The sequence below is a fragment of the Labrus bergylta genome, chromosome 18, assembly GCF_963930695.1.
Source record: "Labrus bergylta chromosome 18, fLabBer1.1, whole genome shotgun sequence".
Classification (NCBI taxonomy): Eukaryota; Metazoa; Chordata; class Actinopteri; order Labriformes; family Labridae; genus Labrus; species Labrus bergylta.
In genome coordinates this window covers 13,086,967-13,112,791 of record NC_089212.1, presented here as the reverse complement: position 1 = coordinate 13,112,791, position 25,825 = coordinate 13,086,967, and the positions used below count along the sequence as shown (strand labels likewise).

General features: G+C 41.4%; 2 protein-coding genes across 5 annotated transcripts; one reads left to right on the top strand and one right to left on the bottom strand.

Annotated features, from left to right (window-relative positions):
• Nucleotides 1-140: 140 nt before the first annotated feature.
• tgfb3 (transforming growth factor, beta 3) lies at nucleotides 141-10,560 on the bottom strand. Its single transcript, XM_020630043.3, has 7 exons — nucleotides 9,777-10,560; nucleotides 5,557-5,720; nucleotides 4,068-4,197; nucleotides 3,802-3,909; nucleotides 1,838-1,994; nucleotides 1,114-1,267; nucleotides 141-627 (listed from the first exon to the last, which is right to left on the bottom strand). Exons 1-7 carry the CDS (start codon nucleotides 10,120-10,122, stop codon nucleotides 469-471), a joined length of 1,218 nt encoding a protein of 405 aa, XP_020485699.1. The 5' UTR covers nucleotides 10,123-10,560; the 3' UTR covers nucleotides 141-468.
• A 1,547-nt stretch (nucleotides 10,561-12,107) lies between these two features.
• On the top strand, nucleotides 12,108-25,174 carry LOC109981251 (intraflagellar transport protein 43 homolog A). 4 transcript variants are annotated; one of them, XM_065966657.1, is made up of 10 exons: nucleotides 12,108-12,326; nucleotides 13,326-13,428; nucleotides 13,526-13,545; nucleotides 16,003-16,073; nucleotides 18,702-18,737; nucleotides 19,539-19,585; nucleotides 23,560-23,632; nucleotides 24,378-24,453; nucleotides 24,561-24,623; nucleotides 24,884-25,174. In XM_065966657.1, exons 1-10 carry the CDS (start codon nucleotides 12,291-12,293, stop codon nucleotides 24,992-24,994), a joined length of 636 nt encoding a protein of 211 aa, XP_065822729.1. In that variant the 5' UTR covers nucleotides 12,108-12,290; the 3' UTR covers nucleotides 24,995-25,174. The 4 variants fall into 4 exon arrangements, with proteins under 4 accessions (XP_065822729.1, XP_065822728.1, XP_065822730.1 ...); XM_065966656.1 differs by having other exon boundaries at nucleotides 12,110-12,335; XM_065966658.1 differs by lacking the exon at nucleotides 13,526-13,545 and having other exon boundaries at nucleotides 12,114-12,326; nucleotides 13,326-13,427.
• Nucleotides 25,175-25,825: the final 651 nt, after the last annotated feature.

The window sequence follows — 25,825 nt, the reverse complement described above, 5'->3', positions numbered from 1 at the left end:
CATGCTGAGTTCAGTCTGCATTCTTTCTCTTGTTCTCTTTTTAGCTTCATTATTAGATGTCTTTAAGAATGCAGTGGTCATTGCAGGATTGCTGCTCTTTTCCTCTTTTAGTGACAACATGCCTTGAATGCCAACATTGAGGTACGTGCTGTTCTTAATGCTGGAAAATGACAACACGAGAAAAAGCGACTGCGATGAGGTCTGATGGATTTGAGGGCACTGTTAGTGAAGTGGTGTTTGATGAGTCTTCTTGGCAAACGCTGCCATAATTATGTAGCTGAGCGGTGGTCTGCATCTTTGTTTTTGTTTTTTTTGCAAGTTTTTGTTTTTTTAATCATGAGAGCTCAGGTGGAGGTTGAAGCAGGGGTTTTGGAGAATGAACTGGAACAACCCCTCGTACCCACTCCTGAGTAGTGCCGGTAGAAGTCACATCCCATATCTCTCGTCAGGCCCTGAAAGCCCTGAAGTCTAGCTGCACTTGCAGGACTTTACAACCATGTTGGAGAGCTGCTCGACTTTTGGGGAGCGGCCCACGTAGTAGAGGATGGTGAGGGGCTCCAAGTCCTGAGGTACACAGCAGGGTGAGGCGGATGCTTCGGGGTTCAAGGTGTTGTAGAGACTCAGCAGCTATTGATAAAAACAAAAATGAAGATAATCATAAGGAACCCAACTTCCTTCAGAGATTCATGACCTGTCCAACTGACTATATATAATTATGGACAACAAATCGCCACCTTCTTCCATGTATAGAAGTGAAGCCAAAATACCCCCCACGATGGATGCTAACATAGTGTGCTAGTGACTTCATTTGGAGCCAGAGTGATGCTGTAGACTCTGCCATGATTTTCACATCCCACCCCTTTTGCTAATCAAAACACAAATTTAACTTTTGGCAAACAGCAAACACCCTTGTTTTTATTCTTTGGATGTGTGTACCCTTAACCTTGTCTAATTTGACCCATGAACCATATGTAAACATGGAGGAGGCGGAGCATATATATACTGCAGCCAGTCAGGTGCTCCAAATGTTTAGCCTCTATCTTATTTCACGTCATCCATCTTTTTATAAAGTTTATGACATGTTTCATCACATGTTTTAGTGCTTCGTCTCACCGAGCTGTGTGTGGTGTCAGCGCTGCGGAGGTAAGGACAAGGACCGGAGCAGAAGTTAGCGTAGTACCCTTCAGGCTGATGGATCCACCTCCAGCCCAAATCCTGCCGGAAGTTGATATATAGTGGTCTCACGCAGCAGTTCTCCTCGTAATTGCTGAAAACAAGAGAAGACAGAAAGGGTTACACACTTCATTCCACACATGACAGAATATTTTAAGTGTTGTATACATTTTCCTCCCCACGGCCGGAGATGAGAGACACGTTTAGAAATTCCACTCTTAGGTGTGCCCTTGTTTTCCCTCTTGGAGTCCGCCCAGGTGTCTTTGGTGCTGCCTGTCAGGCTGACAGAGGGAATCGAGGCTGAGGAGACGCCATGTAAGAGGAGGTAGGGTTTGCTAGCTTCAGGACGGATCCTGACATGTATCAGCTAATACAGCTGTCATGCTCTTCAAAGCAATTAACAACTTTGTTCTATGCCCATGTACTACTCTTCGATGTCATCTATTTGAGATGTGACAGCTGATATTTCCATTTCATGTCACCTCAGCTGTTATGCTATTATAACAACATACTCCCCTGCCTGTGAGACAGTAAAAACAGCCACTTTTAACTGGCTATACTTTTACCAGCCAAATACTGTAGGTGCATCTAGCCAAACTGTTTTGTAAAGGAAATCACCAAAAAGCATTAGATATAGTGTATTAAGGAAGGAACTGTGTCTTACTTGAAGCAGTAATTGGTGTCAAGTGCCCTCTTGCGCCTGCGGGAGGAAGACTGGGCATCTAGCCTGTGGGGTGGGAGCATCATGAGGATAAGGTGGGGGTACAGCTGCTCCTTTTGTTTCTTCACACGGCTTACGTCGTCATAGTCAGCTTCCATACCTGCAGGAGCAAGTCAGTTTAGTCTGGTGGATACAAAGAAAAACTGCACAAAGACTGTCAATTTTACAGTAATATCCAGGCAGAACTTTCCTTATATCACTTTTCATCCCTTCAATACAGGTCCCTAACTTCCTTCTCCCCCCCCCCTTAACCTACGTCTGCTCATCCAATCTGCCCCTGATAGTTAAAGCAGTGGATATCTCAGGAGAGATGCTGCTGGTGGATGTGTACGCCTCTCTTTAATTCGAGGCCAAGTGTCTGAGCGCCGTGGCAGCACATTCCTTGTGGCCGAGCCAGTCAAGAGTGTTCCCAGGGCCGAGGGCCCCTGTGCTAAGTGAGATACCAGATCAATTGTATTCCCATGCTCTGTGTCTTGCTCTTCCTCTTAGAAAGGAAACCCATTATCTTACCAAAAAGACCGCAATACGGCTTTGCTGCCGCAGGAACATGAAGATGAAAAGAAACATTTTTTTTTTCAAGACTATACTTAAAATAAGGAGAGTATTCCAAGTGCTATTGTGTAATAGACATATGCAAGGAACCATTGCATAATAACATACCCTCCACAGTGACTTAACTTGGCAGTAAAAACAATAAAACAAAAAACTTTTGTTGAGCCTTTCTCCAGTTAAAAAAAGACAAATCTAGAAAACAAACTATTACAATTTACTTCAAAGGTAAACAAATCACCTGCCAAGTACTGTACACCAATCAACACACGGTATAAAAAGCTTTCACAGAAAACTAGTGATAAAAAAAACCATTGCAGATGAAAAAAAAAATGTTTTAAACATTTGAGACAATCACTATAAGCCTAAACGGGAACCCAAAACAAATTCCTTGTCTAACAGCTATACTTACTCCTTAGACCCACTAATGCAAATCATCCTAAAACGAGCGCTGCCTCAACACCGCTAATCAGAATAAACCACATTTTTCAACAAACATGAGATGCCTATCTGGAACATGAGACAAATGACACAAAGGTAAATGTTATCTGTGAATACAAACTGGTAGAGTGTATTTTAACTATGAGAGATCAAAAGCAGAGAGGGATCCAAAACAAATGCAGACTTCATGACCACAATCTAGCCACAGAGACTAGACGATAAGAGGCTAAGGTACTCAGGCGGACAGCCCGGGTTCGACTCCAACCTGTGGATCCTTTGCCATATGTCATTCCCTGATTCCCCGACTCCACTCGACATCCACTTTCCTGTCTCTAATAAAGGCATAAAAAGCCCAAAAAGAAATCAGAATTTTTGGTTTCTGAGGAATTGCCAGTAAGAGTAAGAGCACTCACTAAATATCACAGCAAAGAATCTCAAGTCACCTCTTCAAAAGTAGCGGTTGGAATTGCAGGGTAACTCGCGAAAAAGTGCAATACAATACATGGTCCACGATAATGATCATTTTGAGATGTAGCGAATCTGAGAATATTGATATTTCGCAAGACTATCATAATGATGCATCACAATATCCAAATAACTGAAGAATTTACAAACAAATGCCCCTGAAAAGGAACATCTTTGGCCATTTAACTTATTTTCATGATACCCTTATTTATGTCATTATCAACAGCAGGAGGTAAAGGTAGTGACATTATGAGTGGAATTGGTAGGAAATCCTCATAGGGCTGAAGGCTGAGCGCTGGCCATTTAAACACATTCATGAAACCAAGCAAATGTGTATATAGTATGTATATTGTAGAAAGTCAGGCTAATAACAAGCAAACAACAATTCTTGTTGATACAGTTCCTATCATTCCTTATTTCTGTCACATCACAGGTATAAATTGCAGTCTTACCTTTGAACTTGACTTCAAGAACCTCATTGGCGTTCTCGATGATGTCACCATTAGGCCTAAAGGTGTGGCAGGGACAGTGCACGCTGATCTCCAGCCCGAGATTGGTCTCTGAGGGAGGAATCAGGAGCAGAGGGATGTGAGCGGCTGACATTTCCCCCCTGAGGCCATTTTTCTTCATTTCAAAGCAGCCGTAACCCTTTAAACGGTATGTAAAAAGGACATGTAATAAGGTGTGATATGAGGAAACTTTGAGGTCTCACACTCACGTCTGTACATCAGCCACTCCCTAACTGTCTCTGTCACATCAAAGGAGACCCACTCAGGAGTTCCCTTGGTCAGAACGTTCTTGCCCCCAATATAGCGCTGTTTGGCTTTGGGGTCGTCTTTCTGGAGGATCTGCAAGGAAAAGATGAAAATGTGACCCAGCTGCAAAAACTCTTTCTTTTAAACACACACACACACACACACACACACACACACACACACACACACACACACATACACACACACACACACACACACACACATACACACACATACACACGTGCAGAACCAGAGCTGTCTGTCTGAGCCAGACTCTCCAGTATGCCTTGGGCCAAATGTCTACTCCTCATGGAAAAAGTGACTCCCTGTGTTGATATCCCCATTTTGCAAGTTAATGCCTGTGTGTTACCCTCCTGCCAATAAGAACCTGGATGTCCTTCACATCAGCAGTTCAAACTTTGTCTTTACCCCGGCTCCTAGATAAAAACCTGAAAAATGTCCAAGTTGTAGGTATCTTCACAGGCATTTATGTCCCAACTGGATCAACGGGGTCGAGGCCCCAAATACGTGAAACTCAAAAACATTCCTACAATCCTATCTCCATCAGGACCTCCCTGAACAAAGGTGTTTATCAGTAGTTAGAAATGTGTGTGTTTGGATGGTTGGTATGAGCACTTAGCCCCATAGCAGTGCTATGGATAACCAAGTTCCTGAACATTGTCAGGATCTAATCTGGCTTCCTGTGGGAATGAGGGGCCAGTGGACCGCCAGCGCCAGCCCTCTGCCAATCAGCTCCAGCCTGAAAAGTGTGGGGGCGAGCAAGTGAGCGGCTCCATTTACTCCCCCCAGTGGGTGACCCTGCCTCTATCTCCTCCTAGACCCCTGGAAACAATCTGAGAGGGCCTTGACAGTCTGTATTCAGCGCTGGCCAGAGCCTTGCCTTGGTGAGGGGGTATGTAGTCCGGAGACGCTTGTCTCCCTGAAAGGAAATGTTGGAACCTGATCATTACTCCTAGTCTCTCACGGGAGATTAACAAGGAAACCAAAGGGGGAGAAAATCTGTTCATACCATCCCACACACATTCAGACATCTAACAGATCCTTTCTTTAACACCTCACAAAAAAATTGATCATAAACACACAAATGCAAGTGCAGATCCATAAACCGCCTGTCGAAAGTACAACACTTTACTTAATCTAACAAGGATGGACAACTGCTTTGAGATTGACGGCTTCGAAAGGAGAAACTGCCCAATGGTAATCTCGGTTTTCTTGAAGTAGGCTGTGCAAGCTCTTAAACTCATCCTAATGTGGAATCCATTTGACTGTATGCACATGGAATAATGATCAGTGCATGCGAAAGAGGAGAGAGAGGGAGTTGGACATTCTAATATGAATGTTTTCATCCCTCTCGCTGACCTACACAGGCCTTCGGGGGGAGAAACAGGGGACATTACCCCCCCTGCGGTCGGCAACGGTCAGTTCACACACCTGGTAGAGCTCAATCCTCTGCTCGTTTTTCTTGGCGCTGGAATTGGGGATCCTCAGGGCTCTAAACTCGGCTCGGAACAAGTTTGTGGAGTTCTTCTCCATGGTCGAGACGTTGAAGCGGAATACCTTGGAGGTGATACCCTTAGGGCAGTAGGGGAGGTCATCTGCAGGTAAAGAGGAAATGAAGTGATTAAGTAGCTTATACTGGAACTCTGTCTGTAAGAATTCCTTTATATGTAATCCATCTGTTAGCTCATTGTGTGTATTTCTACTGACATCCTTACAGAGGTGGACATGCTTACCCTCTGGATATTGATTATTTTTTTATGAGGATTCCCTTTTTCACCTTTAGCTAGTGTACAGATAAAAAGACTTTTACTCTTTCGAACTTTTTCTAGTTCTTTCCAGAGGGACATGGGCCATTAGTGTGAGCCATCTGCTTGTGCTTTATGCGGTCCAAGTTAGCAACAATTGAAGTCATGAAATGAAAACCAAATGTCCCATGTGGTGGTGGAACAGGCTGCGGTGGGACAGCAGCGCTCCCCCTCTTCCTCCCCTCCACCTCGTGAGCCCAACAGGTGCTCAGAGGACTCGGACAGCAGCCAAGTATTCCCTTGAACCATGAGGAGCATGTGGGCTCATGTGCTGGAGCAGAACAATACCTGAGAAACCACTGAGGAGGGGGACACTATTAATGCAAGGGCATGCTTTTACAAGAGGTAACTGTATACATGGTGTGTGGGGTGTGTGTGTGTGGGGGTGTGTGTGTGTGTGTGTGTGTGTGTGTGTGTGTGTGTGTGTGTGTGTGGTTGTGACCTTTAGTAGAATCAGCTTAATAAATGGTCACATTGTGATGCTATCTGAAAAGCTTCCTGTCCCCTCTCTTTTATACCATAATACAATTGTACAGTTTATTAATTTAACCGGCCAAGCACATGCAGTGCCGAGCAAAACAAGCACATAGCACATTTTTTATGGGCCAAGTGGAAATAGTCATTTACAGCCAAGCCATGGCTAATTTATCACCACAAACTTGAGCTTTATTAGCAAGTCTGAGATTTGCTGGTGGCTGAAAGGGGCACTGCACTCTAGCTGATTTGCACCCTGAGTTGTTTTGACAAAAGTGGAAACTCAGAAGCTCTGTTGTTTCCGTGTCACGCAAAAGGAACTCATACATCTCTAAGTATCTGTACTTCATTTGACCCTTAATCCCGTTCAAGTCATCCAAGTCATTATCTGATATTTCCATAAAGTTCTTCTTTCAACTTTCCCTATTTATAGGTGACCTTTGCCTCATTCATCCCCTGCCAGATATCTGTCCAGTGTTTCCACATCCATAATCTATAAGGACAAAATATCAGCAGCTCTCTCTCCTCCCCTCACTCACTGCTTCATCTCAAGCCTCCCCCCTTTACCTCCCCCACGGAAGGTGGAAAGCCCCACTACAAGAGGAGATTTGAAATTCTAATCAAGTCTTTCGTTTCCATTTTGGATGACCTCATTTTTTCCCATTGCACTGGTTTTAGGTGGATTTCACATTATGGCTTATTTTTGCCAAAGGTCTGAAGGGTAATTTGTTCCAAGTTGGTTAGTGGGGGGGATTGCTCGCACAATTAAAAAGACATGCATTTAGATGACGGCTCTTTAAGTGGATGCTGACATATGTTTTATTCATATACTTTCCAAACAAGCAGATATACTGTAAATGTTGATAACCTTCTCTGATTATTACTTTTAAAGGTAAAATCACTTTGAATGTGAGTTTTTAGTGTAAAATAGAAGCCACATTTAATGTGAATAAACATCATTAATCCACAGTTATGACTACTGATCTAGTTAATTACACTATTCTGAGATTGGATGCTGAACAGAGAATTGTGTTTTATTGTAGGAAAATCTAATGAACATGACCGCAAAACTGTATTTTTAGTCACATATAAAATCCTGGATGATTAAATGACTTAAATTGAATCTCGTTCTCATGTTAACCCTTACAAGCTTTAATCTAGATGAGCTTAGAATAAGGGATTCAGAGATAAAGTTGTACAACAAATTCTAGTGACAGGGGTTTGCCTTCCCATTAAGTGCGTAACCAAGACGCTATCAACCACAACTTCAAAAATAGGTTCACCCTCCTATGTCTGGGATCCTCTCCTCTCATGACACAGAAACTCCCTGAAAAAAGAATTCCCAGGAATCACCTCTTTTTGCCCTCTTGCCCTGGGGATTGTCTGTGATGTCAGTCTCTCCAGAGCTTTGTTGAGGTAAACACAGGAAATAGGTAGCATAAGGCAGCAGGTGCAGGCCAGCTGCAGAGAAGTCTAGCTCTCATGGAAGACAGCGGAAAACTCTTAGAAAATGTTATTTGATTGTCCTATTATTTAGTTAAAAAAGTATCTTGCATCATGCTTCTATTTAGTTTCATAATACAGATTCCAGATGCAGCTTTTGTAAGAGAAGAGAGTCTGATTTCTCTACGTTTTACTAGGCAAGACTTTGACCGAAGCAGGTCACTGAAGTAGATGAGATAATGGGATACAGCTCTGCTCTGAAGAAAAACACTTTTTCCTACTTGATTGAGGATGAGGAAGCAAGAAATGGTCAAGGCGTGGGAGTTGTGTGTGTGTGTGTGAGTGAGTGTGTGTGTGTATGTAGGGGGGGGGGCTGTTTCTTTGAGAGGCAAGAGACCTCTGTCTTTGTTTTTTCAGATGACATCATCTTTCTACTTGCCAATAGATCAGATACCCCGCTGTCCTCAGCACTAGTTTTTACTGACCCAACACTGAGTCAAAGATTGGCTTGAAATCTTGCCTCAGTGTGCAGTGCATCATGGTTCTAAATTAAGCATCAGCAGGTCCTCAAAATGTTATTGTGCCAAAGGTCATCACTTAGTTCAATTATGCAATTATACCATTTCTTTTACAGCATTTGATTTATGATGACCCATAAAGGGAGATCTATTGCTCCCCAGTCTCTGTAATGCTTAGTCCAATCAAAAATGGCTAATTCTTTGATTTGTATTTGAACAAAGTGTCTGAGAAAAGTAGTCTGCAGCAAGTGGAAAGAAACGTTTCTGTTTAACTGTTCAACTCAGCATGAAAAAAGCCAAACTTTTGACAATATTCCCAAACACTCCCACCTTCCAAAAACTGTGAATGTAAAACTCATTATGTCCAGCAGGAATGAAAATGAACTACCCTGCAAAATTATGGAGGTGACAGACATGTACATACTGCAACATGGCCTGCGCTCTTTAAAATTACATAATGGAAGGGCTGAGAAAAGTGCAAATAAATGTATGTTGGAAGCTGGGTTTAATTTGATGAATACCCTCCTTGGATAAGCTATTTGGTGCATAAAGTGTAGCCAATAGTAAGGTAGGGGTAATATCTTGTTTTATCACCAACAGTATACTGTACAATGGGATGCCGGCCTGATGTGTCCTGGGCACATGGCCATCACTGATCCCCCTCCTTAGACCTCTGTTTGTTTTGGGAGCTCTGACTACCTCTGACCAGTGGATAAACCCCCAAGTTGTGTATTTTTGAATGTCGGAAGCACTTTGTAGGACCCGTGAAATGGATTTGATTCAGAGCTGATGCAGGAAACGGCAGAAGCTCTGCTTTATGTCACAGTGCAGCATAAAACACCTGTTGATTTAAAAATGGTAACACCACCACCATCTTCTTTGACCTTGAATGGGCACAAATCCAACTCTTCCACTTAAAAAGGGGACTTTCCCTGGAGCATCTGCTGCTAGTCAGCTTCTGTTTCTGATTTCTGGAACAATTAATGGACCATAGTTTATACAGGAAATACAAATATGGATGAACAAGGGCATTGGATCATAACACTCGTGCTACTCGAGCAAAAGAGGGGGGAATAAAAGTGAGAGAGATTCTCATGGATGAAAATGATTGGGTAACTCACGGCCAGAAAATGGAAATGAGGTATTGCATTTGGCAATAAATACTAGACTTAACTGCCTGAGAATTTTCCCCGCTTAGGAATGTGTCAGACTTAGGCTGGAGTTCCCATGGCTTTGGTGTGAGGTATGTATGAGGAATGGGGCTCATTCCAATTAGACTGTTTACTTTGCCCTGTCCATTGCGCGTGGCTAACGGGAGCGTCTGTGCGTAAACGCTGATTTACTTTAATCTAGAATAAGTAAGGCTTGTCGGTGGGGTGAAAAAGACATGGATTTAAAACGATGCACTTACTGTTTTCCGGCGTCCCAGTGATCATGTTGAACTTGTAAATCTCTTTGGCATAGTATTCAGTCTCCGTGTTATCCTGTCCACAACTTTGATGCCTGTTCCTCCCCAGTTCCTCAATTAGCTCCTTGGTGCTGTTATAAAGGGCCAGAACCTGAAACGGCACTTGACTCGGACCTGTTGTCTGGGGCGGACTAGTCAGCCGCAGTTTACTGAGTATTTGTCCCCGGACCGCCTCTACTCTCTTTTTCTTGATGTGGTCGATGTCCACAGTGGTGCAAGTGGACAGCGACAGAGTCATTGTGACACAATTTAGAAGGAGGACAAACAGAAGTACTTTGCCCAGATTCATATTTCACTCTCCGTTCACCTACAACCCAGGCTTGTCAAGTAAAAGAAGAATACAAAAAAAAAAACTAAACTCCCGATCTAAGTAGAATCCCTTTTTCTCTTTTCATTCAGGTAGTGAGTGAGTTCTGTTCCTTGAGGATTCCCATTTTCTCAAGTGCTATGTCATCTTTGAAAAATGCGCATTTGCAAGAGAGCAAATCCGTGCCATTTTTGTAAAATCTTTTCAACTCTTCATTAAAACTCTTTCTTCTACTCTTCATTCCCCTTGTCTCATGCACGCTTCTCCTCTTGCCTTCCCGAGTTTACAGGACATCGATGTCTGCACCGCGGATTACTTTATCCATTGCACTGGGCTGTTTCCATCCACTTGCGCGTGTGGAGTCAGTGCGCCTCTCGGCAAGCTTCCTGCAGTCCAGCCTCAAAGACACTCACCGCCTTCTACTCTCAGTTGAACTTTATAGCCACGATCTGTGACGTTTATATGAGGGAGGGGCAGCAATTCAGAGGCTCAATTCTGACTGTGAGAGCGATCGTACTCTCAAATGCATTTATCAAGACTTCGACTTTTTTTTTGTCACACTTCAGAAAACGTGCTTAATGTTTGGTTATTTGTGATCGGGCAAGGCGAGAGTGCTTCACAAATTAAGAAAGCACTCAGACTGATTTGTTAAATAAACATTGTTGTTTTCTTTCTTTTTAGAGGAGACACTACAAGTTTGTTGTTTTTGTTTGTGTTTTTGTGCACGAACAGACGTGAACACAATCAAGCAAAGCGTCATGCTGAGTGTGCAAAAAGTGTAATCATTTAAGGACCATGACAGACTGGAATGATCATACGTTTTTTGTAAGAAAGACAGTATGAAGACAATATTGACCAAATCCAAGACAAAATCTTGGAGGAAAATCAAATGCAAATGGAAGGCCAAAGTTAACAAAGGAGTTCCTGAAGGTGCACTGGGAGCCCAGTCAGCTGCTGTGATCCCCTAGCGGATGCTACCGTTCACTTTCTCCTCATATCATAAATACGTGCGACAGCGACATCTAGTGGGCATCGTGGAAAACGTCAGGTCACATTTTCCTTCCCATTCCTTTCTTGCACTGCTGCAGCTGTCTGTGCATAGTGACAGTGGCAGGCCAGTGCAGCAGATGAGATAATGTGTGGGGCCCTTTAGTTGATTAAGGATGAGGGAGTTGTGGGAAAGATGCTGTTTGTTTGGTAAAAGGCAAACTCTGTTTAGATTACATCATTTTTTACTATCCCCAAGTGCCCGTCCTCATCTTTTACTGACCCAGTTCTGAGAAAGTATTTGGCCCACCCTTTTAATGCAACTGTAGGCATGAGCTTTCAGATGTAGCCTAGTTGGACACAAACTTTTTTCCAATATTTTTGGCTTTATCTTTTTTTTATTGAAAAATGATGAAAATATTGATTTATTAATAGTTAAATATTAATAAAAAAAAGACAAAGCCACTAATATTACACAAAAGTTGGTGTGTCTTATTCCTCCAAGAGAGTATTAGTTATAAATATTGATTTGAGGACAGTCGGTCATAAAACATGGAAGTTATTGAAGAAAACATTTGAAAATATTTATTTATTAATAGTAAAATATTAATAAAATAAGATAAAACCACTTAAATTGGAGAACAGTTGGTGTGTCATATTCCTCCAAGTGTATATTAATTATAAATATTTATTTGAGGATAGTCAGTCATAAAATATGGAAGTTATTGAAGAAAAATGATTAAAATATGGATTTTGCCCCTATGAAACAGTAATTTGTTGATGGTCCCTAAAGTCGGTCTCCGTCGGCTAGGGCTCCGGGAGAGGAAGTTACCGAGTGAGAGGTTTACGTAGCTGGCCCCAGCGTGAATGTCTGTCGAATATCTGACTTAAAACCAACTTCACCGCAGTTAAACTTTGGCATTTCTAATCATCAACACTGTCAAAAGTTTCCAGTAAGACTAACGTTAACTGGTGTCAATGTATTACACTTAATCATCTGTAGGTTTGTATTTACCCAACGTGGACTGGGACGTACATGTTCCATGGCATTACGTACCTACTGTTAATGCTTCTGATTGGCGTTACCATGGAGAGCGTTGCCAAGTGACGCTTGGTGGCTATCCAGAATGGCGTTGTCCTTGTGCTAGCACGTAGCACGAGAAATGGACGATAACTTTCAGTTTAGAGATGCGGGGTCGGTAAGAAACGTACGTAACTTGTTCAAATCGCAGTGTGCAATGCAGCAAGTGCACTGGGAACGTATGTTTGTTGTGCTGCTCGTTACATTAAGTGAGAATACGTTCCGACGAAGTGCAGCTAATGGTAGCCGCTATGCTATTAAGTTAACATAAACGTACTTTTTTAGCCAGTGCGTCGGTAGGATAGCTTTTTAACCTATCCGTTACTAGCAATGGGACATTGATTTGAGTTACAGAAGTAGAAAAGTGTGTCTACTTGTCGTCTAGCTAGTGTGTCTAGCTACTTTTCGACATGTACATATCAATGTTTTGACGTGTAATCTGTTAGGACCACAGTTGTTTTCGCCCTTTCGAGATCAAAAACTTATATAAAACGCCCATAACATTTCACATTTACTGTATACATGCCATCATGTATTTTCTCTTAAAAATAACGACTTTCTAATGATGTATTTTTTACTCTCGACTTATGCAATGGCATGGCTTTAATTGCTAGGAAACTTGAGGGTACATTCGCTCCTCTATTCGTGGGATTAGTGGAAGTTCGTTCCCTTTATTGTCATAAAACGTTATTTCTGGTGCACATTTAAATAATGTTGACCAAAGTGTTTACAGAAGGATAGTGTAGTGTTGGAAACTACTTGCAAAGAAAACTATTTCATGACCTAAGAAGACATTTACTAAAACCAACTACAGTTCTCATCGATGACAAATAAATATTACTTCATTTGTGTTGACATAGAAGTAACCAAATGTGTATTTTTTTCAAAGGTATAGAGTAGAAGGTCTGCTGAGGATTCAATGTTTTCTTGTGCTGCCTGCTCTGGCCTTAATCAGTGGTAGAGTCAATTGCTACTATAATGTGTATCTAACATGTTTTCATCTCATCATATGGCAAAGCAAACCCACAAAGTCCTTGATAGTTGTTGGAAATGCCAGCTTCTGCCTTTATGGTACCAGAATCAATTTACCATTTTTTTAATCCTGAACATTTCTTAGGTCGTTAAGTCTGGACGAAGAGCACGCCTGGCAGCAGACCAATCATCGTTTGAAGATACCAGATATGTAAGGAAGTCCTCCACCTCAGCTGCAATGGGAGAAGTATGTGATCATAACAAAGACAGTTGATTGTTAGTTGCATGTTGTAATTTACTCTCTCAATAAGCTTCATCAATATACATTTTTTTTCCTCATACATGAATCACAGGATGACAACGAGGTAGGTAGCATGAAAAATGCTCAGATGACTTTGCATGGCTTCTGCTGCTAATGTTTCAGACATTATGTTTTTATTTATTTAAAAAAAAAACTGCTCTGTTAATACAAGTTGCCAAACTTTTGCCTGAGTTTGTCTGGTTGAAGTAGATATCAAGGCCTGTTAAGATTCAGCTGCTCTCATGTTGTAGTTCACACACCAACACCATCTTGATACACATGATTCTAAGTTTTAATTGACTGATTATTTAGGTAGTGACTTTGAGTTATTATATATTATGTTCGTGTGTTTTACAGCATAATCAGTCATTGTTCTAAAACTGTGACCGCCCTTCATTATTGTACTGTGTGCATTGGATTTCATGTGCTTGCATGGGATGTTTTGAAGTGTTACTTCATAGAAGTTCTAAAACTCTTTTATACTTTACAATCACACAACACTACAGTTGATCTCTTAAAAAACGTTATTTTTTTTAAATAAGCAACATACATCACTGATGTCTCTATAACATTTTCAACAACTTTCATAAATTCTGTCCTTATTTTGGAATCATTTTAAGTCTGAACAGAGATGTTGCCATAACGTTTTCTCAGTGATCCTTACCTCCTAAAACAAATTTGAGTAAGTGTTTCTAACTTTGGATTGAATATAGTGCACAAAATATATGAGCGAGGTCAAATTAGAGATAATCTTTCAAATAGAACAAATAATTGCACTTCACTATCTTTGGCATTTATGGAATCAGTCACATATCCTTGATTGACAAACCATAAACGATCCAACATTCCAAAAGCAAAAAAAAATTCAAGCTATTCTTTTGCTTTAGGCTAATCTTCCCAAATTAGGTCAACTTCCCAATGTATGAACCAGCATTCTCGCGCCCTCTCTGACCTGCTGTGCACATGCAATACATTTTTTCAGAGTGTTGTGCGACTGGGTGGGTTTATTTGCAGTCTTAGTTTATCAACCCTTGCCTCTTTGGCCTAAAATACCCAACTGATTGGTCACATTCCTGAAATCCTTTTAAACAAAGACTTAATATCTTTTATAGGCTCATAGGGTTGGGCCACCACAAGTTTTTTTGCCCTAGGGACTATCAGAGAATCCTAAATTAGAAAGCAAGAGGGCTGAGCTAATTACCTTAACAGACATAAACATTTTACTACAACTGTGAAAGTCATATTTGGTCATGAAGAAGTGGAGGCTCAAGTGTATTTTGTTTCCCGGGATATTCATGTTCCTCTACAATTTTGTAGAATTAAATAACTATCAGGAGAAGAATGTTTAACACTCAAGGACACTGGACCTTATTTTCTTTTCTCATGTGTCAGAAATACCAAACACTAACTGCAGAGGGATTTCATATCACTTGAAGGAATTTTTGTAATGTTGTTGAAAAGGACTCAATTGTCATTATTATAATCCCCCTTGTTGTAAATAAAGAGACAGTTACTAATTACATAAAGTTGAGGGAGCCAGTTCAGCCTCAGCTCTCTCGATTAATGGTAATATACAACAGAGCAGAGTGGCTCCCCCTCCCTCTGGCCTGCTTAATGGTGACATTCAGATTTATAAATGGCTTTGCTGAAGGAACCAGCCATGAAAGATTATTTCCTCTTCCATCATAAACGAAGGAAATTCTTCACGAGCACTTTGTCCTCTGCAGACCCAAGTTAGTAATGAGAAATGTTGTGCCTTTTTCCCCCCCTCCTAATTCATTTGTCTAGTGCTCATACTTGTGTGCCTTGAGGAATTCAATTCATTCAAGTGCTGCTCTCAGGGTCCCGGTCTCAGGATCGAAATGCATACTCAGTTTACTATTTTCAGAATCAAAGAATGAGAGGGAGAGGGTCATTTTTTTCCTGGGGATCTATTTTCGGTATGGACTCACGAGTCCTGGCAGTTCCCACACTCTGCTGCATATGTTCAGCTGAAAGGAAATTGATTGTATTGAAAGGTAAAATAAACAAAACAATGGAGTGCAGTGCATATGGATGACTCCGCTGCATAGACCAGACATATTGTTCATTGTTCAGGAGCTTTGTGGTAGCTTGATGATTGGAGTATAGGCTCAGAGTTGAACTTCAGATAGAATTGTCCCTGCAGAATTAGCGGGACAATTATACTTGTTATATTACCTTTACATTACCATTATGGAGGGATTTATTTCTTTTCTGACCTTTGGAAAGAGAGTCAACTACTTTTTCATTTTCACTTTAACTTTCTTTTTTGGTTTTTGAGGTCTAGACTCTACCTTTATATTTTACACAATACAGGCAAATTGTTACACATAAAACCTTTAAGCCATATCTTATAAAAACATGGTATTTTTGTGCTTTATTTCCAGAATTATAGCCTGATAACTCATAGAATGCTTAACAATCTGCTTTTTTTATTTTATATGTAACTGAGTAATCATTTGAAGAAGCTGTTTACAATCATAGTCATCTCTTCTTTCAGGGCCCTCCCCCGAAACCAGCCCGGCGTCAGGGCGGCTGGGCAGAAGAAAGCTCTGGATCTGGTTCGGCCAAGTACGTATCCTCACCTTTCCTTCCGCCTCCAGTGGCTGCACTGAAGGCGACGGCTGTGAGCCGTGGTCTCGAGTTATATGTTATTAATGAACTCTCATGCTGTTGAATGAGCTTATTTATCAGTGCATATTTGGCACTACGGCTGTGTATCAACAAGGTTAGAGGGAGCCTGTCCGAGCAGGCAACTCTCCATTCGTCTTCATCTGTGAGCAAGGCGGTAATTGACATGGTTAATGCATCAGCCACAGGAGGGCACTGTTAGTCAGCTAGCCACTTCATCACAGGGGTACAAGCCACTTAATCAACCCTTACCACCGCACTCTGCTCTTTACACAGGGAGCACAACATGGAGAATTTATAAAATATTTGGAACAGATGGAAAGTGTTTGGCCAAAGCTTGCCTCTACAAATAACTGTTTCCAAATCTAAATGCTTTACATGTATGCATCAGCATAAGACTTTATTGTACTCTGGAACAACCTCTCTTGTCTTCTCTTCCATCTGCCACTTCTTTATAGGAGGTTCGCTGAAGTGAACAGGCTGAGTCAATTGTGCTTATTTGTGTAGTTTACTGCACCGTTAGTGCAAGTAGGGAAAACAGCAAACTCAATAGATCGTTCCTTTCTCACAGAAGGTCAGTGTGTCGCTTTTCTGCTTTTGCGAACCAGCTTGATTCCCAGTCTCAAAGCGATTGAAATACAGGAGGTGTAAAAGGGGTTTGCACGCGCATTGATCCTCTCTAAAACAAAGTAAGTAATGGTCCCCCCTGGAATCGGCAAGGACTTTTCCCTTCAATGTCACCCCTCATGCTCAATCACCGCCGCCCTCCTCCCACTAATCCCAGCGCAGAAATCCCGGGATTTGTCGATCTATCACTTCTAATTGACACTAAATGATCTGTCAGTTTATTGATGAACCTTTGAAACCAGGTTGTCACAATATATTTTATCCCTAACAACTTTTTCCAGACAGTTTTACCATGTCTATCGCTTTGCCTTACATGAGTCTTAATCAAGGGGTCTGTAATGTGTCTTAAGTGTCGCCACCCCCACCCACCAGACAGGACACAGTCCAAGGGCAGGCAGGTAGGCTCTCTCAGCTCCTCTCCGTCCTGCTTGGTTGTACTCTGGCACCTTTTAGGTCATTTGTGGTTAAGACACAAAATACAGGCGTAAACATTTTTGGCTGTCAGTTAATTGTATTTTTATATCATTCTCTCCTCCTTGAAATAGACCAATCAATTGATTAGCTTCCCCCCTTTTCTGTTGCACATAACAAATACATCTTAACTTAAATGTCTGCATGTATTTAGATTAATGACAGTTAATGTGATGACTATATTCAGATTTAGCCGTGTACTCAAAAGGGCATTTCTCTTAAGGATTTTTTTTTCCTGCTTTTCTTTTGGGTTGGATTACTTTTTCCCGTCCAAATTGTTCTACTGCTTGCACTGATAATGAAGTCATTTGAGCCTTGATGGCCTAAAGTCCTGGATCAAAATTCTGAGGCAATAACAACAATAACGTAGGGCTTAATAGACTTTGTAGCATAATCTTCAGCAAATCTATGACCAGAAAAAAGGAAGAAACAAAAGGTAACCACAACCTTATCAGAAATAAGGTAGTGGTTTTTGGTTGGTGTACAGGTGTAACTTTGGATAAAGGAGCTTTAATTTACTTTATGGCAATTCCTACTTAATTGTGTTGTGAGAAAAAAATAATGACATCACAAAGTCTTCAAAAATTTCTTGTTTTTTTTCCCCTGTATTGCCTTGTACAGTATGACAAGAATACATTTCCTGTGATGCCCTGATGTGCATTGGTTTGGAAATATATATGAAATATATTATATATAATTTTTCTCATTTGTATGTTGAACTGTATGATCATACAAAATTAACCTATTATATATAAATGTACTTGGCAGGTCCTATGTCTTAATAATTGGCAGAATAAAATGAAAATGACAGCAAGAAAGGAGTGTTGCAATGCTGGATCTCTCCATTTTTACACCAGTAGGGGGCACTACTTAACCAGGAGAAGTTGTAAAACCTTTTTGCATTTTGAAAAAAGATAGAACCTTTATACACTTTTCAGAAGGTTATTTATTCAAACATTTTAAAGTGTATTGTGCTTTTTTCCCTTACTCATATTATATGGTTATTGATCTGGATAAATACTTAATACTCATATAATGATGTGGTAATGTGTTTTATTTTTCCCCTGATGTCAGGTGTTATTACTACCTTTCCTGAAACAGACACTGAATGCTAAAAATACTGTGCTGAGGCAGAGATGTGTCAAACACAGTATTTTGGTGTCTGGCATGCTCTGCTCAAGCTGAGCTGTGTAAATGAGAAAAGTCTGAAAATAGCTGCATGATCCAGCAGGAGATGAGGCTGAGAAAACAGAGAGGAGTGAAACAACCATTGTAGATCCCAATGTGTCTGATGTAGCAGAATGACTATCATTAGATATAGAGGAGGAGGAGGTATTCATCAAAATACCTCTGTGCCTGGAATACAAAATTCTATATGTATAATTGAGTTCTGTGCTTTCATGTATGGTATATTGAAGGACTGAATACTGTAGTCTCAGTTTGATATTGAACTTTTTTGTTCCCTTATAGATCATCGAGGAGGCCTGCAGCTGAAGACCTTGAAGAGTACGTTCACTTTACTTCACGTCTATACGTCTTTGTATTCTTGCACTTGTGAATAGTATGCAACGACAGTTATATTTTTGCATGCTTGTATAAAAATAGTTCAGTTAAAATGTTTGTTCCTTTTGCAGTAAAGTGGAAATAGCGCTGTGCTTTCCGATTGTCCTTGGTTGCAGCTAATCCTTGCCTTCCAAGAACAATCACTTAACATGATTAAAAAACAGTGTGACTGAGTTGTCATCACTTTTATTGCTATTGGTAGCCAAGTTTTCCTGTTATTCCAGTTTTTTCCCCTTGCCCCCACATCACTCTGAGAATAGAAAGACATCACGAGGAGAGGCAGGTAGAGGACGCAGTTGTCTGTGTTTTACTCATCATCGCAGTCGGGGTCTGGTGCCTGATTGGCCGTATAGTGAGCCACTGACTTTGTGTCTAAAGTTGTGCCCCTGCAGAAATCCCTTATCTTTTGCTTTTGTCACAACTACCTTGTCTTAGTTAAACTTATTCAGACTGCTTCTCCAGCTGGGAATATAAAAAACAAAAACAAAAAAAACATAGAGGTGATCTTGTCTAAGGCTGCCGGACTGGAGACCCATACAGCTCAACAATGTCCCGTAGCCCCGTCTGAGGAACCTGTTCAGACTGAGCAAGCAAGTATCCTAACTATCACAGAGACAAGATACAAAACGAGAAAATTCTCGAGGCAAAGTAGCAACCTCACTCACTCCCTATGATGACCTCATTATTGAGCTACATTTTGAATGTATTAAATAATTCATCCTTTCTCACTTCCTGTTTCTACAGCCGCCGCCTTCGACCACAAACACCCCAGGGATCAGATGATGAAGGAGGTAAGAGTCACCCGACTATCCCCAACTCTGTGTCTCCACCTCATGGGCAGAGAGCCCTCCGGTGCCTCCCCGCCACATTTATCCTGTGGAAGTAGAGCAGATAAGCAGGCAGTCAGATCATCACTTTCCACTGATGCTCACACCATATTTCTCCTTGAACCTTTTATAGATTCATGTGTTCGAGCTCTGCCTTTGACCAGTGCTCTTCCTTTTGACCAGTGTGTGACACCATTTAACAAGGCCCTTTTTCTGCAAATGACATTGAATATGCTCATTAATTAAGGCAAGGTCTTTAGTGAAATGAGAAGTGTATGGCACGATTTAAGTGTTCCGTCACCACCCAAATTGTCACAGTTAGTCAAACACATACACACTCACACACACACATATACTCACTCTTACAGGGAGTCAGGCAGGTGCTGTTGAATACAGATGTAGCTTTAACTGCATCACCTGAGGGCCCAACTCTGCACACCACAAACAATGTCAGGACTGAGGGGGGGAAATCTAAGGTAAACGCTGCCTAGAATAATTGTTCTATTTTGCAGCAGCAGGCAGCTGGGGAAATGGGGTCAAACTGCCTCAGTAAAGATAGTTTAGAAGCATAAAACGCTCATTCGACAACACTGAAAGACTTCTACACATCAGCACCTCAGGTAGTATTAAAGAATTCTGATTATGAACAAATGAACAAATGCTGTATTAATCAAACCGTTTACATACTTATTTTAGCTTATCTTAACTCGACTTTAAAAATATGTGAGCCTGTGCTTTTTTTTTCAAAATTTTAGCATAGGAATAGCAAGAGGATAAATGAAAAGTTAATTACAACTCAAAATAAACCTACAATGACATGATGTATTACTACCCATGGATTTGAATGTTTTTTTTTAATGTAACTTATTATTTTTTTTATTTAACTTATTATTCTTCTTTCAGAACTTTATGTGAACTATTTTAATACTGTCTAATTACAATTTGAGATATAGTTTAAGTACATGTTTCAAGTTAGAAATAAAAATGACGTATCAGTTAGTTCTTCGAAATGTTGCTGTGGTTACCTGCAACATTAACATTTCTTTCTGTATTTAAACTCGGCTTTGCCGGTGCTTTCTGTTGAAATGGGAAAAATATCATTTAAAAAGAAAAGGTATCATTGTATTTTTATGACTTTCAATAAAATAAAATCTGTTGATTAATTAGAATGAATTGTTCAGTTTAAGGTACTGTCAAATCCATTTATCTGTGTTGTGTGTGTCTCCGTTACATTTATGTTCACCTGCACACAGACATGTTGCCTGTCACTGTGTAGCATGCACTGGCTCATATGGCCAGCTGAATGAAGAATCCAGAGGTTTGGTTCTCTCGCAGTTAATGCCGCCGGAAAGATTATTACTCTGTGGAGGGAGACCTCTTAATACAGAGCCCGAGGCAGGGGCAGTGGAAATTACAGTGCTGAGGGTTAGTGAGATAGCCCCTGCGATCTTGATTATGTCCCCTACCCTTATCCCTTATGTCCACTGGCTACAAGCACAGAGAGAAAAAAAGAGAGGGAGGGGGCTCACCCAGTCCCCTGCTCCCATCTTCCCATTAGCTGCCCCCACAGCCTCCTGGCTGCTCACTTAAAATAGCACCAGTATCGCAAACACACTCATCTATTACATGTCTTATTCTGTACCTGGTGATGTTTTGAATATTATCCCACAAGCCATTCAAATCGATTCTGTGCTACGGTAATCATTTGACCGGACCCCACGCAGATTATTGAAGTGATGTGGAGAGACGCCCTGTTCCCTAAAGTCGCTGACTGGCAGGTGCCTGCCGGGAGTATGTCCACGCTCACAGCGAATTATCCACTTTTGATATTTACATGCTTCAGCGAGGAAGCTAGATGGGGCTGTGTAATAAGGATACACGTGGCCTGCTCACTTCCAGACTAAAGCCACCTTGATTCATGTCCAGCCAAGGGAAGAAAGTCAGTGTAGGTGATGTGTGTATGGCTGAGGAGAGACAATGTTTTCTGATGGAACTGCCCTCTGTGTGAAAAGAAAACACTCGCTTGTTTTCAGCGGCTTGGATGCCCCACTTGACCTTAAGTAATGGATTGCATTTAAAGCTCATTTAAAAGTGTTGTTTCTTCTTCACTAAATAATAGAGTTTGCATATAAACAACATTTGACTCTCTGCTTCACATTGAACTCTCATGCAGTGTGTTAATAGTGTATTACTGGCTGAAATGAAAAAAGGGTGAGCATGGACGAATAGACAACCCCAGGAATCTGTTTGCAAAGAGCCGGATGGCAAGGCTTTTTGATGTCATTGCACTAAGACCATTAAATTTGATTGGGGGTCCAGGGGGGACGGATTCTGCTGAACGCTGTGCTTTGTAAATGAGAGGACAAAGTGTCACCGGGGCCTCATGAATATGAAATACCAGCGCCCGCATTTATTTGGATATCAGAAACACAGATGAATCTTGTCAGCGGCTAAACGAGCGTGGCATTTTTAATTTGGTTTAATTAAAAAAAAGAGAAAGAAATAAGTTATCAACAGAGGCTGAGCTTTTGTTATCGACTGAAAGTTGATGGGTTAGCCTTTGAACAAGTTGTATTCCGATGTTTTTTGTCCATCTAAAATATGTTTAGAATCAAAATAACTTTCTTTTCATCTCAAAGTCCATAACTTTTAAACTTTAGAAAATGTATTGTTCTGACAAAGATTAGTACTTACCTAGCTACGGTTTATTCTCAGGAGTAATTTTCAAGGAATGGTGATAAAGATGCCAAGATATTTCCTCCCATCAGATGCAGACTTCCATCTCTTCACCTCTATTTAGCTCCTCTATTGACTTTCCCCTCAGGGTGCAGTACTGTGGTTAGAGATTACTGACACCCCTCTACAAGCAGTCCAGCTCTCTTTTTTTCTCTTTTTGTCTGTCTGTTCCTCTCTCCCTCTCTCTGTCTCCCTCCTTCACTGTCAGTACTCAGCTGTAGAGTTATTATGGATGCTCAGGCTGTTTTACAAACAGTAAAGATTGTTCAGGGAAGCTACATCACAACCAGTGCTACACATTTCATTTAAGAGAAGCCAGTAAAGTAAACTGTTGATAAAACTTAGATCATTTCTCTTCCTCTTTGAAGTTGTATCCTACATTCCTCTTTTGTTTCTGTCACTTGTGATGATAACTTTCATCAGACCAAAAGTGAAAGTCTTTAAATATATTTGAATAAGTGTCTAATCAAATTCAGTTATTCAGCTTATTTTCATCAAATCTCTCTGCGTTGCTTATTCAGCCTCTCTTATACCCTGCTCCAAAAAATGTCTATCTGAAAACATTGAAAATTTGCCCTGTCCTTCTTGGGAGAGGAGCCATCCTCTGTCCTGTTGTGTTTTGCCAATTAAAGCGGGTTCCCACTGTTAAAGCAGCGGGTTGGCGGCTCCTGGCACCGCAGCTCCTGCCAGGCCGCACTTTGACTTCCGACCCCACACAGATGGGCCCACAAGCAAATACTCTTGCACATGGCTGGATGCCGCCCCAGTCGGAGTGGCAGAGTGGACATGGAGGTCGGCCTACCGGCCACTGCAGGTCCTGGGGGTGGGCGGCGCTGACAGGGCCCAAATGCTAAGGTAGCAGGGGGTGCTTTATGGGGAGCCCCTGGCCAGCGCCCCTCTCACAGCAGGAAGAGCTGCCGCCTTGCCTCCTGAATATTCATGGCAGCATGGCTATTGTGACAGGGCAGCTCTTAAGAGGATGTAGCAGAAGAGAGGGAGGGAGGAAGTGCAACACAGACATGGTCACACATACTCACACAAAAATATGCACTTCTAGCAGACACAGGAGGTTTGCTTTATTTTTCATAAATGATCCTGTCATTTGGCTACCAATCTGGATTTTGATACTTGATACTTTTGATACTGATAAAAATGATGTTATTGGTTTAATGTTTTGGTCTCTCTCTAATTTTTTTTTCCAGATATCCCAGTGATTCCAGACCTTGATGAAGTGCAGGAAGAGGATCTCACCATGCAAATTGCAGCTCCACCAGTGTATAGTAGTGAAAGCTTTTAACTCTTCTAGTTCATTCTTATTACTAGAAGAACACACGCACGCGCACACATTTATTCTGACCTATTTAACCTATGTCCGTGCATAGGACACTAGATCAGTAGCCTTCTCAGGTGACTTTGATACTTACCTGTCCTCCACTGGTGCCATTGCAGAGTGTCTTGCTTTATTGGGCTGAAATGGAGAAATAACAGTAGGATGTGATTTATGCAGCTCTGTTACAGGGTCCTGTGTAACCGGGCCCTTTGATTTACAGGGCAGTGAGAGACACGCCGACATGTGTCGAATATGTAGCAAGGCTATGACAGCGGTGGAGGTTATTAGGCTGGGGCTTGCTCTCTGTGCAAGATAATATCCACATTGAACTCATTGCGGGGGCAATGTAGCGTGTAATGTGCAGTAAGTAGGACTGGCATGCACTGCTAGGCCCCGGCCACTTTGAGAGCCCCCCCACTTAATTCTAACCCACAGATAAGCAGCTGGGTTTCAATTTGAAGCGTTTACCACTTGGCAACCATCTCCTTCTCTCTGTGGTCTTTGCTTCAAGTCTTGGATCTTCATTTCACACAATTTAAAACTTCTGGAAAGCCATTTTTTTAATTCTTGGTTTGCATGAAAGTATCTCAGTCAGGCTGGCTACTTCTTTTATGTGACAAAGTTCCTTAATTGAAATACTAATCTGCAAGTGATTCAGAATCAATTTCTGCCTTTCTGTCATCCTGTCAGTGTCCAGGTGAATCGAGTAATGACCTACAGAGATCTGGACAACGATCTAAAGTATTACTCTGCGTTCCAGACCTTAGTAAGTCCAGTACATTCATTTTTACATACCTTTTTTTTAATATTCCTGCCTCTTTCCTCACCAAGGTAGTCCATTTAATTTTGAATTTTACTGCTATCTTTCTTCAGGATGGAGAGATCGACTTGAAGCTCCTCACCAAGGTTTTAGCGCCGGAGCAGGAGGTGAAAGAGGTGAGTCAGTTTTTAGTAAATATAGCTTGTGAGCTCCCAGAGAAGACCTGTCCAGCTGTTTCTAGAGCACCAGGGGAGGTTGCCACTCTTGTCTCCCAGGTAATCAAGATTTATGATGTGTACATTAACACCCTCTGCTCTCCTTCCCCATTCTGTTCTCAATACTCCCCTCTGTTCCCCGTGCTCTCTTTCTTGGTCTGTCTCCCTCTGCCTCTTTAATTCTTCTTCCCTCCCTCTTCTGTGTCTCTTTTGCTCTGCAGGATGATGTGCGCTGGGACTGGGATCATCTGTTTACAGAGGTGTCCTCAGAGCTGCTGATGGAATGGGATCAAGGAGAGAATGAGGAGCAGGCTGGGTTGCCTGTAACATGAGGAGGAGTTTTGGACTGAGACTTTAAATTACTCCAGTGGGAACTTGGTGAATGTCCATAACACAGAATGGCCAGTGACTTTGGTTACAGTATCCTTAATTACTGTTTCTTATCGTGAATTGATGTCATGTAAAGTGTGTCTTGTATTTTCTAAATAAAATTCACTGTGTGATGAACAGTGTTTCTTTGTTTAGGTGTGTGGTATTTTACCCTCTTTTGTTTGAGAGTTCTGAACTTAAAACAGCTGAAAGGCAAACTGATATTGTGTGGAAAGCTCCTCTAAAAGAAGCTGTCACAGATAAAAAAAAAAAAAGCCCTCCTTGTACTGCCAGCATTATCAACAGCCTTGTACAAGTCCAAGGTTGATAATCAGCTAAGCTGAAATCCAGTTGATTGTGTTCAAATTAACATTCATCATTAAAGCCTACAACCTTATTGTTATTGACTGTGCCATTGACTTTATCTTCCAGGTCTTCGATAGGAGCAACCCCTTCTTCACTATTATCTCAAATGCATTGAACAGAGTTCCTATTGACACCTGGGGGATTAGCATACATTATACCTTTTACTGGATAATGTGGAATGGATGTAGGTCTGAAACAAGACAGAAACTGTTGTCAGGCGTGAGTTCTTTAAAATGAAGGTACACACATTTTTCTCAACAATGTGAGGACACTGAATATAAAGCTGACAGGCTACAGGACGGGGTGTGTTCTCAGCTCTGAATATAAAGTCAACATTGGGTCAGGCAAATTTGCACAGAATTTGATCTCGTATGAAATGTGTTGTATACTGTGGCCTCAGCTCGTGCTTGTCACATGTATCAGCATTC

Bases quoted from the DNA above. Each gene is read 5' to 3' on its own strand.
- tgfb3 (XM_020630043.3), bottom strand. From the start codon at position 10,122: ATGAATCTGGGCAAAGTACTTCTGTTTGTCCTCCTTCTAAATTGTGTC. The intron at 1,995-3,801 runs GTAAGACTGCAA...TTGCTCCTGCAG, and splicing joins TCTTGAAGTCAAGTTCAAAG to GTATGGAAGCTGACTATGAC. The intron at 628-1,113 runs GTGAGACGAAGC...TTTTATCAATAG, and splicing joins CTGACACCACACACAGCTCG to CTGCTGAGTCTCTACAACAC.
- LOC109981251 (XM_065966656.1), top strand. From the start codon at position 12,291: ATGGACGATAACTTTCAGTTTAGAGATGCGGGGTCGGTAAGAAAC. The intron at 19,586-23,559 runs GTAAGAGTCACC...TTTTTTTTCCAG, and splicing joins GGGATCAGATGATGAAGGAG to ATATCCCAGTGATTCCAGAC. The intron at 24,454-24,560 runs GTAAGTCCAGTA...ATCTTTCTTCAG, and splicing joins ACTCTGCGTTCCAGACCTTA to GATGGAGAGATCGACTTGAA.